This window comes from Dermacentor silvarum, chromosome 3 (genome assembly GCF_013339745.2).
Source record: "Dermacentor silvarum isolate Dsil-2018 chromosome 3, BIME_Dsil_1.4, whole genome shotgun sequence".
NCBI lineage: Eukaryota > Metazoa > Arthropoda > Arachnida > Ixodida > Ixodidae > Dermacentor > Dermacentor silvarum.
In genome coordinates, this window is record NC_051156.1 from 5,351,584 (window position 1) to 5,367,260 (window position 15,677).

Below are 15,677 nucleotides of genomic sequence, written 5' to 3' on the forward strand. Positions count from 1 at the left end.
CGTCAGCCACCATCAGAGAAGCCTTCCTCCCCCAACTTGCCCCGATACGTCTCGTCGACCAGCCGATGCGCTACCGCACCGTCCCGGCCTCCGGCTCTCTCCAGGGGTCTCTTTCGTGCGAGTACGCGAACAATGTCCTCAACACGACCATGATACCGGCACGTCATCGCCCTCACGTCCCTCTTACAACGGTATAGGCGTGCCTGAAAAAAAGAAAAAAAAAAGACACCCAATGAAATCAGACGCAACGGCAAGCCGACGGCACGCCATATACAACCACAAGCCCTGCTGTCGTCAAAAACCGCACACGGAAAAAAACATCTTCTTACAAGTAATATCACCATGCAATGACGCTTATTCAAGTACATGCGTCCTGCAATCTGTTTAGACACTATAAAAAAAGCAACGTAAACGACGCAGGGGTTATTCAAATATAAAAGAAAAAAAGTGCACGTATACTGACGGCGCGTCTGCCATGTTTGTGTTGTCATTTCTTTCTCGTTCGACACGGCTGCGTAGAGTCACGTGACTAACCATGGCGATGGCACTAGCACTTTCAATAGTACGATGCGGGAAAAATACAAGCAGTTTCGGTTCATCTTTCATGCTGAAAATTCCGATTCTAAGTCATGTCGTCATTGACGACGCCAGGGCTGAAAGGGTTAAATAAGAAAAACCGCTGAGTGTAGACAATGTTATTAGTTTGAAAGCGATCAAAGGTGACCTCCTAAAACGAGGAGAGTGTTTGATTGGGTTGTTTAGACAACGCTGCGGGTCACCGCCTGATGCTTGCGTCGGTAGTTACGTAAATTGACGTCAGGAGTTTGGAATCCAAACAGTTGGGAATCATGTTAGGGTATAGCGCCTTGGTATAGTATATGTTCTCACGACTCTGTTCAGACGACGATGATCGGCGCGATAACGCAGTGCCTAACCTTTTGTTTTATTAATACTATAGGAACTCTTTAGGCTGCAGAACAACTTCGTCATGCAGAATTTCATCCGCTTGTTGCTTTTTGGCCTCCCGTTCTTGTGTCGACATCCGCTACGGGCTTTGACGAAGTGTACAAGCGCATTCTCAATTATTATGCCATGCTTAGCAATCAGCGTTAGTTGTGTGATGACGAAAAGCAGTCCTTGTTCTGTAGGAAGATATTTTGGAGCTCTTCCTGTTTATCTGATGAGGGCAATTAGGCATTTAAAGACACAAGGGAACGGGAGACGAAGGGAAGTTCTATTACAATTCTTACTATCGAGAAAGCGTTATTGTGCTAATTGTCCTTGTAAGCTATGCAAGGCCAACTAACCCAACAGTGAATCATTCCTGTTTATGCTTGGGAAGATCTACAATAATGTCGAAAGTAGACGTCGTAGAGTTTCGCATCCGCGAGAACAAACGCGCTGCAGAATGCCAGGTATGCGATCGTCGTGACCTTTTCGAGATGGTTCTATTGTTATATTCCTTGCAGAAGTTGGTCAACATCACCTTCGCTTTTCGCTCTGTGCAGTTTACGAATTTCTTTTTCAATGGACATTTTACCACTGAGCATCGGCTCTTTGTCGGCCTCAATGATGCCTTGCAGCTGCGTGGGTGTTGCTGTGATGCTGGAGTGACACTGGATGTTGACTTGATGTTAAATTACATGAGAGCATGGTGATGTGTGCGTTAGAAAAAGTTGTATGCATCAAATGCAAAGCAGTTTCAACCAGCAATCAAAGTGACTACGGGCTACCCTCAACCTACGATCCAGCTTTGGCGGAATTTTAGACATGCGACAAAAGATGATTCGCAGAATCCATAGTGATCACGAAGAGAGCAACCAAGAGAGGAAGAAGATAGTTGTAATGCTGTACCTACATGGGGATATCACACAATCTAAAAAAAAGGATGCTGCTAGGAAAGGCGTTAAACATTTCTTTTTTTTTTCGGCGTCTTGCAACTTGGTTAGCGTATGTAAGTGGGTCTCGCAGCTCGCTACGCGAAGGGTTGAACGCGATACTGCACATGCAAATAAGTTTAGTAGGTGCAGCACGTGCGTGGTTTATAGTATTCTCATCATGTGGGCGAAGAGTACATAGGGCAGTCAGCTAGGGGTGTCAATGACAGGATGCGTGAGCGTGCCAATTCAGTTCCCACAGCCGCGGGCGACTATCTACCGTTGCGCTGTAAATAATGTGGTTTCACTGCCCTCTTCAGTAGCGTTTCAGTAGTTCAGAATGCTAAGACGCCACAGCAAAGGGGGATTATAAAGGCTTTCTTGTCTACAACATTCTGGACAAGTGTGTGCCATTTGTGTTCCTGACAAGCAAGGAGCTCCGGTTTCTGATAAAGATTGTCGTAGTGGTTAGAATGATTACTGTAAAGTGACTCACAGTGCTGTCACAAATGATCCGTTATGTCTTGGGGGACGTCGGCTTTCAGGATTAAAGTCAGTTATTGGTCCAGCATTCCTCCTGTTCCATTCTCTGTGTGTTGTCTCACGATGTTTTCGGGTTTTATTTTTTTTTTTGCTGCATACGCTTACGTAAAAAGAGCATGGTGACTGAATTCTTATCTTGCGAAATATCATAAGAAGCCAACAAACAATAGCACCAAGGACAACATAGAGGAAATTACTTGTACTTATTATTTGAATTAAAGAAATGATAAATAAATGGAAATGAAAATGGATGAAAAAACAACTGTCCGCAGGTGGGGAACGAACCACGTCTTCGCAATACGCGTGCGATGATCTCACCATTGAGCTACCGCGGATCCGTTTTCCCATCCACTTTCTGGGGTATTTATGTTTTTACAACTAGAACTAACCGTGGGAGTGTTAGCCAGCGCCACATCACAAACCACGGGCGGATGTGGAACATTTCTGCCACAGGCCTCAGGATCACGTGATCTTTTTGGGTAATGGCAACTGGTCAATAAACCCACATATGCTACCTGAAGGCATCATTGTTGCCGGATTCTAGCCCTGTTATGTAGTGAACGAGAAGAAAGGGAACCGAGGGCCCGATTTTTAATAAGCATATCATAAGAAGCCAACAACTTCGTCGTGTTGGCTCTGGAAGGCCATGACCATGATAATGTCACGGGAGCAGTGCTACAGTAGGACAAAAGTCGCAGGGTAAATCTGATTAGAAGCAATGAAGCTTGTTGTGCAGGTAAAACTTGTTATTAGGTGACCTCCAGCTCTGTGAACTCCAGGCCCTCTTAGGCAGTCCTGACTTTTTTAACTTTGCGGCGAAGGGTCCACTGGTTTAGAGTTGTCTGGTCTTGGTCCACTGAAGCGTGACTGAAACCGTCGTAACCACGCCGAGGTCAGTAGCAACGCGTTGCATTGCAGTTAGCTCGCCGGCGTCGGATCACGGCTCCGCATTGGCGAGTTCATAGGGATGGGACTTAATATATTTGTTATTTTCCATATTTGGGGGCTTTTTACTATGTTGAACCTAAGCGAACGAAGTATTCTAGCACATCACAGACATGTACGGTTCTTAAACGTCGCGTATCATGGAGACGTGCCGCCGTTCGCTCCATCAAAATCTTTCTGTTTTAATCATGGCTACCGAATGTCAGCCCTTGGACAAGCTTATTCAGAAGGAATTGTTGGCATTTCAAAATTTTGCGCATCGAAGTCTTAATGCGATTTCGCGTTTGGCCCCCTTTTTCATTCTCTGTCTTTTCTTAATTGCCGCACGCCGGATGTTTTTATTGTTCCTTATGGTGTAGAAGGCGAAGTACAAATCCTTATAGAGGTACTGAAAGATTAGATAGTGAATTTTTGTTTTGTGTGCATTATGTCTCTGTTGCTAGAGTTGTGCCACCGTTTTTATTGCTGGCTTCCGCAGTCATTAGAGACAATTTCGCTGTGTGGCGAAGGAGCTGCCGCGCTCGGGAAGCCGAACATCTCAGCACGATTAGGGGCGGCACAAAAGAGCAAGAGACCGCGAATGAGGCCACTTTCCTTCAAGGGGAAATTTAATCGCGTCTTGTGCCACTTAGGTGTGGCGTTGGAAGACAAGGGTTCGGGGAAGTGAAGCCGTCCGCGAGGAGGTCCCCTTCTTCCTCCGCTTTTGTCCTTGGATATTATGAGTAAGGCGCGTGTATAGGGCCTTGTGTGCGTCGCTGAGGAGCTGCGCAAATACCTTATTTTCTCCGTGTTTCTTATCGCTCCCGCGGTGTCTTGCCGCCAGGCGATTAATGGCCGCCAGCGCGCAGCTGTCGCAGACGCCGCCAATGTCGCCGTGGTCCTTAAGGGATGGATGGTGGAGCGCGAAGGATGCGTGAAATTATTATGGGAACGCAAAGGAAAGCTCAATGAGGCATTGTCCCCGCATTATACAGTGTTCAAATATGCTCCTGATCCCACATTTTATTTACTTCCCGTGCCGCGCACACAGCGAGCTATTAACGCAAGTTGACCAGCTGCTAATATGTTGGTTGAACCAAAATGATTATGTGACACAGTGTCCCTATTATTATTGTACTTATCGCAGTTGCTAAGTAGGTAACGTGAACAGTTTGCTTACTTTCCGGTCTCTCTTACCGTGATACCACATTTTCTCCCATCGAACTTGTGAAGGTGTTTCATTAGCCGGCGAGAGAGAGAGAGAAAGCGAATTGAGGAAAGGCAGGGAGGTCAACCAGACGAACGTCCGGTTTGCTACCCTAGACAAGGGATAAGGGGTAAGGGAGATCAACCAGACCAACCAATTTTTTCCCCAAACAAAGCAGTTTACCTGAAAAGTTCTGGGCGAAATAAAAAAAAAATAATCTGCGAAGAATCACTTTGACGAGGGCGCAAGAGTTACGCGGATCATGTATGATAAACTTGCTGTCGTTATACGCTGCGATGCCGCTGCAGGACGCTCTTAACCTCAGGGCTCCGCCGGATCGATACCTAAGTTGTTAACAATGGAGGAGCAGCCATTGTGCCTCACCAAGATATCATATCAAAGCGTTCGACGACGAATTACGTATCATGCGTCGTCTAGCGCTGTTCCCAAGTTCAGGTAGCTCAGATAGCTCTGTACGCGAAGTTTCATTCTGGCCAGCATGGATTATTTTGCAATAGAGAGAGCGGCAAAAACTGGAGAAGGCGTTAATCGTTCGCTATCAGCTCATGCGTATATGCCTGTTAGAGTGTTTTTCTAAAATCCCGCTCCTTCCTGAACCCTGCGTATGTATGTGGGTCTAGAATTGATATGACTTGCAGCGTTCTTATTTTTTCAGCTCCTATTACTGTTCTTTATTCACTGTCCTTGTTTCTATTCCCTTCTTTCCTTCCCCTGCTTTATATACTCATCTCTCCAGTCTAAACAGTAGGTGAGCGTAGTGGCCTTCCGGTGGTAGTTGTAATGCTGCTGTCCTTTCATTTTCTCTCTGTTTTTGTATGCATGTTTTAAGGCCGAGTAACGACCACTGTTGCTGTTTCGTGTGCACGTCGACATCGACGTTTCGGGTGCAGATCGAGTTCCACATAAAGGCTGGCAGCGTGCATAATACAATGCTTCTTGTAGGCAGGTTACTTGATTTCATAGGTCGGCAGAATATGCTTATATTCACTCATACGCATCACCCATTTTAGCGTGCTCTGTACTCACTACACTCACGTGCATTCGCACTGCAGGTACTCATTCACGTTCCTACTCGCACCCACTCATACTCGCCAAGACTCACTCGCGTTCATAGGTTTCCAGCCACTTACCGGCACCAACTCACGCTCGTACTCACCCAATCCCACTCACCGGCACATGCTCACGTACATTGTACCAGTACATACCTTCACTCACACTCGCGACGCTCACTCGCATTTTATTGCGATAGCAACTATATGGACACTCCAAGCGCATTTCTGCCGTCGCCGTGAGGTTCTGCATAAAGCACAATGGCGATTAAACGTAGCAGTGCGCGATTGAGGGCGTGACTAGCTAGTAAGGCTAGTCACGTCCTCAATTTAACATGCTAGTCAGGCTCTCAACCTCACTAGCTCCAAGTTCTCCGGAGCCGTCCAGTCCATCGACTGGCCGACATTTAATAATCCTGGAAGACTGCTGTCGAGGCGATATACCATCCAGCTTAGGGGATGCAATCAAAGGTGCCTTGCAGGTTCCCACACAAAAGCTCCGCACGCACCGAATTCGACATCGGGCAGTTCGCGCGCACGAAACGAAGATATAGGCGCCTATATCTTCGTTCGCATGGCGGCACAAATTTTATTCATGATTTGAGATTAGCCAGACGCACACAGAAGAAAAAAGTTGTCGCAGTTTCACCTGAAAGGCGAAGCATCAATTGCGATAGCAAATTGAAGAGAGCTATACGGAGTAATGATAGCAGCTTTATCAGCTGTATAAACTTGGACATGCAGCAGCACCGGCAACACGCAGAACTGTTGTCGACGCCGTCGGCGTTTTGCCCGCGTTCGCTCAAAATGCGTGCGGCGTTGGTGACTGTTGCCGGAGCCTCTGATATAAATAGGCACTTGGTGCCGCAGCTAAACGTCGCCTCCCTTCCCTCCCCTCCCCCCACGGCCTTTCGTGCGTCGGAAGAAGGCACGTTTGCTCTACATATATGGTGATTGTAGAGGAGGAAAGAGACGCCTACTTCTGCAGCCCTTAAGGGAGCACAGCGCAGAACGCGCGTTTGTTCTCCGCCGTGCGTTCACTCCCCGTGAAAGCACGCGTCCCTCGCGCCCTTTCACTCGCACATACAGCATTCGGCGCGCGGCGACGATTTCATCTCCATTGACGTCATACGGAACCTCACGGCGACGGCGACGACGACGGCAGAAATCTGCTTTTGAGTGTCCATATAATTGCTATCGCAATAATACAGCGTCGTATGAATAAGCTGGATTCACAACGATGCGTGTCTTTCGGGGAGAGTCTCTGGATTCACGAAAGCCTTGTCTCTTATGTCGAGAACTGTTCGTGGCCTCCGTGCAAACTCTTGACAGCGCGACCCATATAAATCCTGGCTCTTTACCTACAATGCAGCGAGATTGAAGTCGCATAATCCTTCTGTAGGAGGATTGCCGGTGAAGAAAGTTCCACTGGAACGCAGACTCCCGACGCTCACCATCCACACGTGATTCCCGTATGGAGGGCCCCTTTTCGCTTGGACGAACTAGAAGCTGCGCTTGCTTTATGCGAGCGTTCCTCAGGCTCAGATGGCATTACATACCGTGCTCTGTGTAACCTTGGCCAACGAGCTCGAAAGGCACTCCTGCTCCTGTACAATGACTCGTGGCAGACCGGCATGTTTCCCCAGGAATGGAAGTCAAGTCGCCTGATTCCGCTCCTCAAAGCTGCCAAGTCGCCTTTGGATGTTGCCTCATACCATCCAATCGCGCTTGCTAGTTGTATAGGAAAAGTAACGGAACGGATGGTTCTAACGCCACTGGAGTGGTACCTAGAGCAGTATAAAATTTAACCAGACATGATTACGGGAATCAGGTGCGGCCGTTCGTCTGTAGACAACGTTGTCGACTTGGTAACGTACGTCGAATTCCAGAGGGCCTGTAAACGCTTGTCTGCTGCCTTGTTTCTAGACGTTAAAGGGGCGTACGATAATTCACCCATGAAGTCATCCATAAAGCGTTAGAAGTAACAGGACTTGGTGACAAGATATACCTCTGGGTTCGTAACTACCTACAGGTGCGATCATTTTGCGTGCTCACCGGGGATGGCCCGACATGCTAGTATTACAGTAACGGTGGAGTCCCTCAAGGCGGAGTACTAAGCCGAAGCTCTTTAATCTAGCCCTTATTGGACTAGTAGAGAACCTCCCAAGCACCGTTCGACTCTCTCTACGCTGACGCCGTCTGTATGTGGACGTCAGGGGTGACACGGTTCAGCTTCACGCTCGGCATCAGAAGGCGGCCTCATCGACATCGTGCTACTTTCGTAAACAAGAGTGGGAGCAGACGTGGGAAAAGTGCGCAGTGGTGGCCTTTACCCGAAAGCCAATTTCTGCGTACGGAATATCAATCAACGGACAAGTGATATCGTCCTGCAGAAGTCACAGGTTCTTGGGGGTTGTGATTGACAGAGATCTGTCCTAGACTCCTCACGTGAACCATGTGAAAAAGCACCTGATGGCTATTTACTATCTGTTCAAGTTCCTTCCAGGAAAGAACTGGGGGGTGTCCACACAATCTATGTTACAGCTGTACAGGGTGTCGTTTGTTGGGTTTCTCCGGTACAGTCTACCTGTTATAAAATATCCAACACCTGGAAAACTAATTCGCGTACAATTCAGAGAAATCAGGCGCAAGCTCTTAGGATATGCCTTGGAGTATCACGCAGTGCGTCAATGGCTGAAACTATTGCCATTGCTTATGTATGTTCAATCACGATGCACATCGCCGTCGAGACAATCCGTGCACATGTCAGGCACAATGCCAGGACCCCTTGTCACCACCTCGCCGCACTCACCGTGGAATGACCCCGCACGTCATATAGCACAACTGTTGGTGCATATCGTGCCTAACTTACATCGGGGTACGCACCTACGGCCAGGCCGGTATCTCTTCGATGGTGTTTGTGCCGTCCTGAAGTACACCTCAGAATTTCAGGACTTCAGGAAAAGTCAGGAAAACAATTGATCTTACTCCTGTTGTGCGAGAGATACAGTAGCCGATCTAGTGCACGTCTATAATGACGGATCGGCTACATCTACCAGTTCTGGCGTTGCGATGTTTATACTGACGAGAGGAATAACACTGTGATTGAAGACGTCACATGTCACGACGTCCATGGCTGCAGAACTCACGGCTTTGCGCAGTGCACTTAAATTTATTGACGCAGAGAGTCCTGGTACATGGGCCGTGTTTTCAGACTCCAGACCGGTTTTCACAGTATGCAGTCAGTTCTCCGACGTGGAGCTCACAAACAACGAACGTAGGAAATTGTCAAACTTCACCACGACGTCAAACAGAAAGGCCACGAAATTATTTTCCAGTGGCCACCTCGCCATTGCGGGATCAGTGGAAATGCTCACGCAGACACAGCTGCCCGAGAGTCACGTCGAGCACAACACAGCGTGCCATTCCTGTTTCCAGGACAAACGCTGCAACGCAGCTTCGTCACGTGGAATGCAAGCTCTCTTTAACAGAGGGAACACCCCAAATATAAGGCGCACCAGGTTACTCGAACTGAACCCTTCGCTCCAATTCCAACCTCCGCCCGAGCTTGATCGACGTGAGGCATCGCTTCTATACCGGCTGTGATTGGAAGTGGCTTTCAGGAAGGTGTACACTGCTTTGATTGGAATGACCGACAGTGCTGCGTGCGACGTTTGCGGTGGTGAAGAGAATATCGACGTTTATTGTGTCAATGCCATCGATTTCAGTCGGAAAGACAACATGAGCGCATTGCGACGACTGGACGATCAGCCGTTGTCCGTGGAGGGTGCTAATTGAAGACCGTACCCATCGCTTGTCAGCCCACAAACTGTGATGGCCCTTTTTCTTTCTTTGGGGCGACTGGCCGTGATTTGCTCAGCCGTCCGCATGCGTGCGCGAGCTCACCGCATATTTGCTACCGCCCCCCCCCCCCTCGTCTCTCTATCATCTTTCTATTCCCTATTGTCTGTCCACCGAGTAGGGCAGCCAACCAAACGCATTTCTGCATGGTTAACATCCTGCCTTCTCTCTTTTATCTCCACTCAAAATAACCGTCATTGAATTTCCTCGTACTCATGTTAACTAGCAGTCGCTACTATTCATACCACCTCAAGTCATATTCGCTGGCACTCAGTTCCGTTCGTACTCCCGACCAGTAACACTGTTTGTCACACACTAACGTTCTGTGTCAAGCCTGTGAAATAAGTCTGGAGCGATTGTGAGCCAATGTACTTATCAGTAAGTACGCCGGCCTATGCTTGATTTTCAATTTTATGAGCGGCTGGAAGTGCTGTGGGAACACAGTGGTTCAACGCTTGTGACACCGAATTTCTGCAGAATTATCTCAGGTGCGGGAAGCTGCCAACAGTGCTGGAGAAGTTAAGCTGTGTTCTGTTTTTCCTTGTTATTCGGCAATATGCCGGGTATCTATCAGTTTCTCCGTGTAGTCAAGACGGAACAGTCACACAATACCATCCTTCTTTGTAATGATAGTGCTGACGTCAGCGTCTTCAACTCTCAGCTCCCAGCAGCTGGCTGCTTATTTATAACAAAACTTTTGTAGTATGGAAACTTGATCGAGCAATGCGCTGGGGTAAGCCTTTGTTAAACCTTTCGTTATAGTCAACCGCGTGGTTGCAGGCGTTGGGTGCTAGACTCGGTTTAGCTTGAGCTTGCATTCCAAACTACTATTGGTAAGGCCAGGAAGAATGCCATGACGTAGGCAGAGCTGCTGAATATGCCGTAAGACTGCTGTTAGGCGCAGCCTACGGGTTTGGTCGTGTGGTCTCAATTTGAGCGCACAGAGTAATCCGATCGACGTAGCCACCACCACGCGCCTCGGTGTTATCGAGCTAAAGCCGCGGTTTTTCGGGTGACGGCGCCATTGCCGCAGGCAGCGTGCGAACGAATGTTAGCAAACATTCCTGTAAATGCAAATGAGTGAACACATTCCTTCGTTCTTTTCTTCTAGTTTTTGCAAAATAGCTTGTGTCGACCCTATAGAGGCTATAGACGGACATGGGGCTTGGATTTGGTCGCAAGAGATTGTTATTTCACCTCGCGAGGACGCTGTGTTTTTCGTTCGCGTGACTTTGGATGTTTACGGCAATGGCTGGGCGGCTCGCGTCCAAAGTTCTAGGTTAACAATGTAAATATTTTGGTAACTGAGTCGAGTTGGTGGTGATTTGGGTAAGTAGAGACTCAGCGTAGACTTATTGGGGTGTTTTTCACAGCAATAGCGTTAAGGCCCCGTGTCGCGGAAAATCCGGTGTCGGCGTCGGGCCGGTGGCGTTGAGCGTCAGAGAAAAATCATTCCAGCCTAAGCAGGCCCTCCGCGTGACGCATAGGTGTCACTGGACTAATTGAATTCTCAAAATAAAAAGTCCTAAAGTACGACTTACACACAACTTACAGACATGATAGCGTCGGAGTGTAATGTGAATATACAAGAAAACAATTCTGTTACGCGGAAACTCAAACACAGACCCTTTTCTAGGGCCATATATAAAGGCCCCACCTTTATATCATACCAAATGTACATATCACCTTGTGATTAATAAATTCAAAATTCAATTCAATTCTATTTGACGTCTATCTTAGTGTGAGCGGCGCGCCCCGCTCGGTTCCTTTCAACACCATCCAGATGGCGCTCGCTCCACGCGTCCGCGGCAGTGGCGGATCTCGCCGTGCGGGGAAAAAAATAACGAGGAAGCTCGCCTTCGTGCATAACGTATGCCGCCAGCGTTGCAGGTCAACATTACGGTCACGTTAGCTGCAGTTGCCAGGAAGCGTGAGAAGCAGTCAGGATTCTTTGAACGCTATCGCGTTCCACTCTTAAAAACGAAGCTTAAGCGTCCTTCAATTTTTTTTGTTAAGTGGTATGTAAGTTGTCTTCATGCCAATGGGCACTGATTCAAATTCCGCAGACACAGTGAAGCGGAAATGTGAAACCTCCCTTTAGCGAATTGTGTTTGTTTCAAGCAAACATGAAGTGCCTTTATAGGCTCTTTTCCTGATTGACCAATTTTTCAATGAAACATTTTGGCGCCTTGAGTTTTCCATCGAGAAGACACACCAGGTTTGCGGTGTGTCAGGTTCATTCCCTAGCTTAGGCTGCCTCATGCTTTGAATTTCAGTGTCATGCAAACCGCTTTGAATATACTTGCCCACTTTTAACAGGACAGAAACAAGTGTTTTGAGAGAAGCTTTCACTAGTGAATTAGTGAAAGAAATGTTGAATAATTTTCCTTGTAACAAAAAGAGAATGTTGGTATACTAAAATACGATATAGGGGTTCTGTAAATATCGAACTCAATGCCGTGCGCAGGTATCCAGCAAATGTGTGATAATTTTGAGAAAGTGCAACCGCACATCTAACGTTCTGTGACTACGTAGTCAAAACAGATATCAAAGTTACTTTGGAAGGAATGTTAGGGAGAACAAAGGGGACAAACTTGATGCATAATAGAGGTATCTATGATGCGCTGCTGTGTTATAAAGAGAACGCTTTCGGGACTTTAGGAAAGATGCAATTATACGGCAATTTTGTTTTATTGCATCCGCTCCGAAACCTCTACGTGTAAGGCGCACTTTAGAGAATTGTCATCCGTAACTTCTATATTGCTACAAAGTTCCGAACTTAGGTGAGATGCTAAATTTTATGGTAGTTATCAGTTCTATAAGGCAGTTGATAGCATGCAATGCCTTATTTGCATTTAACTATTCAACTACATCAAACTATTTCCATTAATCCCTAAAATTACCTGAATAAATCCGTGAAATTCAGAAGGTGGTAGTATGAAGTACTGAAGGCGAATATAGTAACGAAAAACTCCGGTATGACTAAAAGATGCAATTGCCAGAAAAGCTAACAAATGGCTGCAGACTTGAGCAGTTACTTTGGCGCTGAACTTATCGCGACACAGAAAGGGGGGAGGGTGGAGTATTCGCTTTCAATGTGAGCATCGTTCTCCATTATAACGATACACACAACGTCGTCATCGTCTGCTGCAGTATTGAATGTTGCTGTCACCGGAATGTATTGTGTGCTAAAAAAATAAATAAATAAAGCACGTGCGATTTGCTCCATAGAGTGGCTGATCATAGAGTGGCTCTGGCTTTCATTCGGGTCCTCTTAAGAGCCCCCGCAAATATTATTGCGACAGCAATTATACGGACACACCAAGCGGATTTGTGCCGTCGCCCTGTGGTTCCGCATCAAGTCCAAGGGCTATAAAATCGTCGATGCGCGCCGTATGCTGTATGTGCGAGTGAAAGCGCACCAGGGACGCGCGCTTTCACGGAACGCGAGCGCACGGCAGAGAGCAAACGTGACGTCTGCCCTCGTGGAAGGACCGTGGGGGGATGGGTGGACGGAGGGGACGTGACGTTTAGCTACGGCAGCAAATGCGTCTCTTGCGACCGGGCGCAAGGGGAACTGGCGACTCAACCTCCCACGCGAAAGGAGGAAAGCGGGAAGGCAGCGCGAGAGGAAGTGGATGCGGCTTCGACTCTAACAGCAGCCGCGTACTTGTACTTTGCGCGGCTGCGGGCTGTCGAGCGCACCGCATCTTGAAAGCGATCTGCACACGGCTCTTACCTTTGTATGCGCTGTGCTTTTGCCACTCAGTTTCCGTTGAAGCGATAGACCGAGCGAACCTTCGCTTGTTGCTGCCGCCGCGCTTGCTCACGCCGAGGGTGATCTATTCATGTTTGCTTGCGTGCGCGCGCTGACACCATGGTTGGTAATTCAGTTAGTAAGCGAACTTGTCCAAGTTTATGCAGCCGATAAAACTACTATCCCTGCTCCGTATAGCTTTCTACTAATTTGCAATTGCAATTGATGCTTTGCCTTTCGGGCGAAACTGCGCCTTTTTTTTTAAACCTTAGTTGAACGGTCCCTGAATCGCTTTTTCAACATAGTAAGAAAACCCTGCCGACCTTTTAATGAGGATCCTGTAAACATGTTAGCCAAATATTATTGCACTGCATGCAGCAGGGAATTTACAATCTCGTGTCAAAAGCGGTGAAAAATTGATTGCTGTCGCTTCCGCAATGTGTCGTCATGCAGCGTCATCGCAAGCAGCTGGACCCACAACAGCTATTGGCTAATTTCGGGATCACAAGAACATTCTCTGTAAAACAATTATTCCTCATTTGACGTAAATAAATGAAAAGTATATACGTCTGCAGCTATCTCAAAAAAAAAAGAAGAAATATATACGTCTGCTGCGCGTGGCCTCATAAGTGAAAAGTGTAGTACGGTCGCCACAGGGTGCCGCCAGCAGCTTTCCTGCCTCCTAGAGGTTCAAAATTTTGGTGGAGCCAGGGGGACATTAGTGTCTCTGAATGTGTTCCCAAAGGGAGCAGAATGGCGCCTAACTCTTTATTTCGTCACTCGCGCCACTACACACCGCGTGCCATCACGTGGTCTAAGATGACCTCAAATGCTTCCAACGCTCAAGTTTTATCCTTAACTTTCGGGAAATGGATTGACAGGCTACTAACACGTTTCGGGCGCCGATTATTGTTTCCATGTGCCACGCTTGTCCCAGAACCGCATAAAATAGTAGCGCATTTTCTTCTCATTGCAACTGTTTGATAGGCGAAATGATAACGTTAAAGAAGATTAATAGATAAGAAGTGAACAGCCGGCGTTTGTGTTATTCTTGCGATTGTTGTTGCATCAGTGTTTGCAGCACCTAAGCTTTCAAACCTCGATACTCACCAACTCCATCAGCATTCCGTCTCTCCTAACATGTGTCAGCAGCGGATTACTAACGTTATGTTAGTATCTGCATTGTAGCCATGGAAGGGCACCAGTTGGCACTTTTCAGAACAAAATAATGTACAGCAATTTTATTAAGGCCTGCTATAGTGTATTGTGTCCTTCACGAGGAGAAATGTAACTAAATAGAAGCACGAAAAATGAGCATAAGAAAATGTGCAATGCGAAATTGCCTGCTATTTTTTAGCCAAGAAAGCTCCCCTTTGAGCTTTAATGGCGATGCAACACTTTTAATTGAATATCCGGTGTTCCGAAATCTAGGTGTTCTTTTCGTGGCTGCTGTCATGAATAACATGACTATTTGTGGAATGAAATAAGTTTTGATTTCGCTTGTGTTATGAAGAGTTTACGCGAAGTGCGAGCTTTGACGCTTAATGTTGCTGCGCGCAGCACGAAATCTTGCTTGCCTAATTCAGAGTGTTCCTGTACCGTGCCTTGTCACTTTGTTTGCTATAAACTATTCCTTGCCTGAATTGCGCAGGCCAAGCTGGACGCATACGTGGACCCGTTTCTAGACGACTTGGAGGCGGCCGCGAGTGACGGTGCCCATCCTGCTATGCATGACCATCATTGGCGGCTACATCTGTGGCGGTGCAGTGCTCTTCTCCGTGTGGGAAGAGTGGAACTACCTGGACGGCTCGTACTTCTGCTTCGTCACGCTGAGCACCATCGGCTTCGGCGACCTGGTGCCAGGGGACACGGTCGTCTCGGACAGCGGCTCCCAAGAAAAGCTTGTCATCTGCTCGCTGTACCTGCTCGTAGACTGGCGCTGATCGCCATGTGCTTCAACCTAGTGCAGGAAGTGGTGCACAAACTGCGTGCCCTGGGCCGCCGCCTGGGCGTGGTCAGCGACTCGGACGCCGATTCAGACTCGGAATGACGTCGGCGTGGCAGCCACCGCCGACGCCGCGGTCTCGCGGGTGTAGTGCAGTACGTCGGGTGCCCCTGAGCACGCTCATGACGCGCGTGAGGAGGGCGCGGGCGAGGTCCCGCTGCGCTCCCCAGGTGGCCGAAGAAGAACCGGAGGGCCAGCAGGCAGCGGCGGCCTCGTCGTCCGACGCAACCGGCAGGGGACACTGACGATCAGCGAGCGGCGCACTCACCTACGGCTCTCTCGGCACTGTGCACAAAGTAGCAAGCGCCGGCGTCTTAAGGAGCACCTACTTGCACGCTTCGCTGCTCGTGTGCACTTATCCGTGCGTCGCGGCTTGTGGAAGGAGGCGCGCAGAACCGTTCCCGAAGTTTTGAGAGCCTCGAAGTGTGATCGG

The 15,677-nt window shown here is 48.1% G+C and overlaps 1 protein-coding gene across 1 annotated transcript in view; it reads left to right on the forward strand.

Annotated features, from left to right (window-relative positions):
- Positions 1–15,289, forward strand: part of LOC119443704 (potassium channel subfamily K member 9-like) — a 245,870-nt gene extending 230,581 nt beyond the window's left edge. Inside the window, 3 exon segments of the mRNA XM_037708418.2 lie at positions 14,891–14,934; positions 14,936–15,168; positions 15,171–15,289. Coding sequence (XP_037564346.1) covers positions 14,891–14,934; positions 14,936–15,168; positions 15,171–15,289 — 396 coding nt within the window.
- The last annotated feature ends 388 nt before the right edge of the window (positions 15,290–15,677 follow it).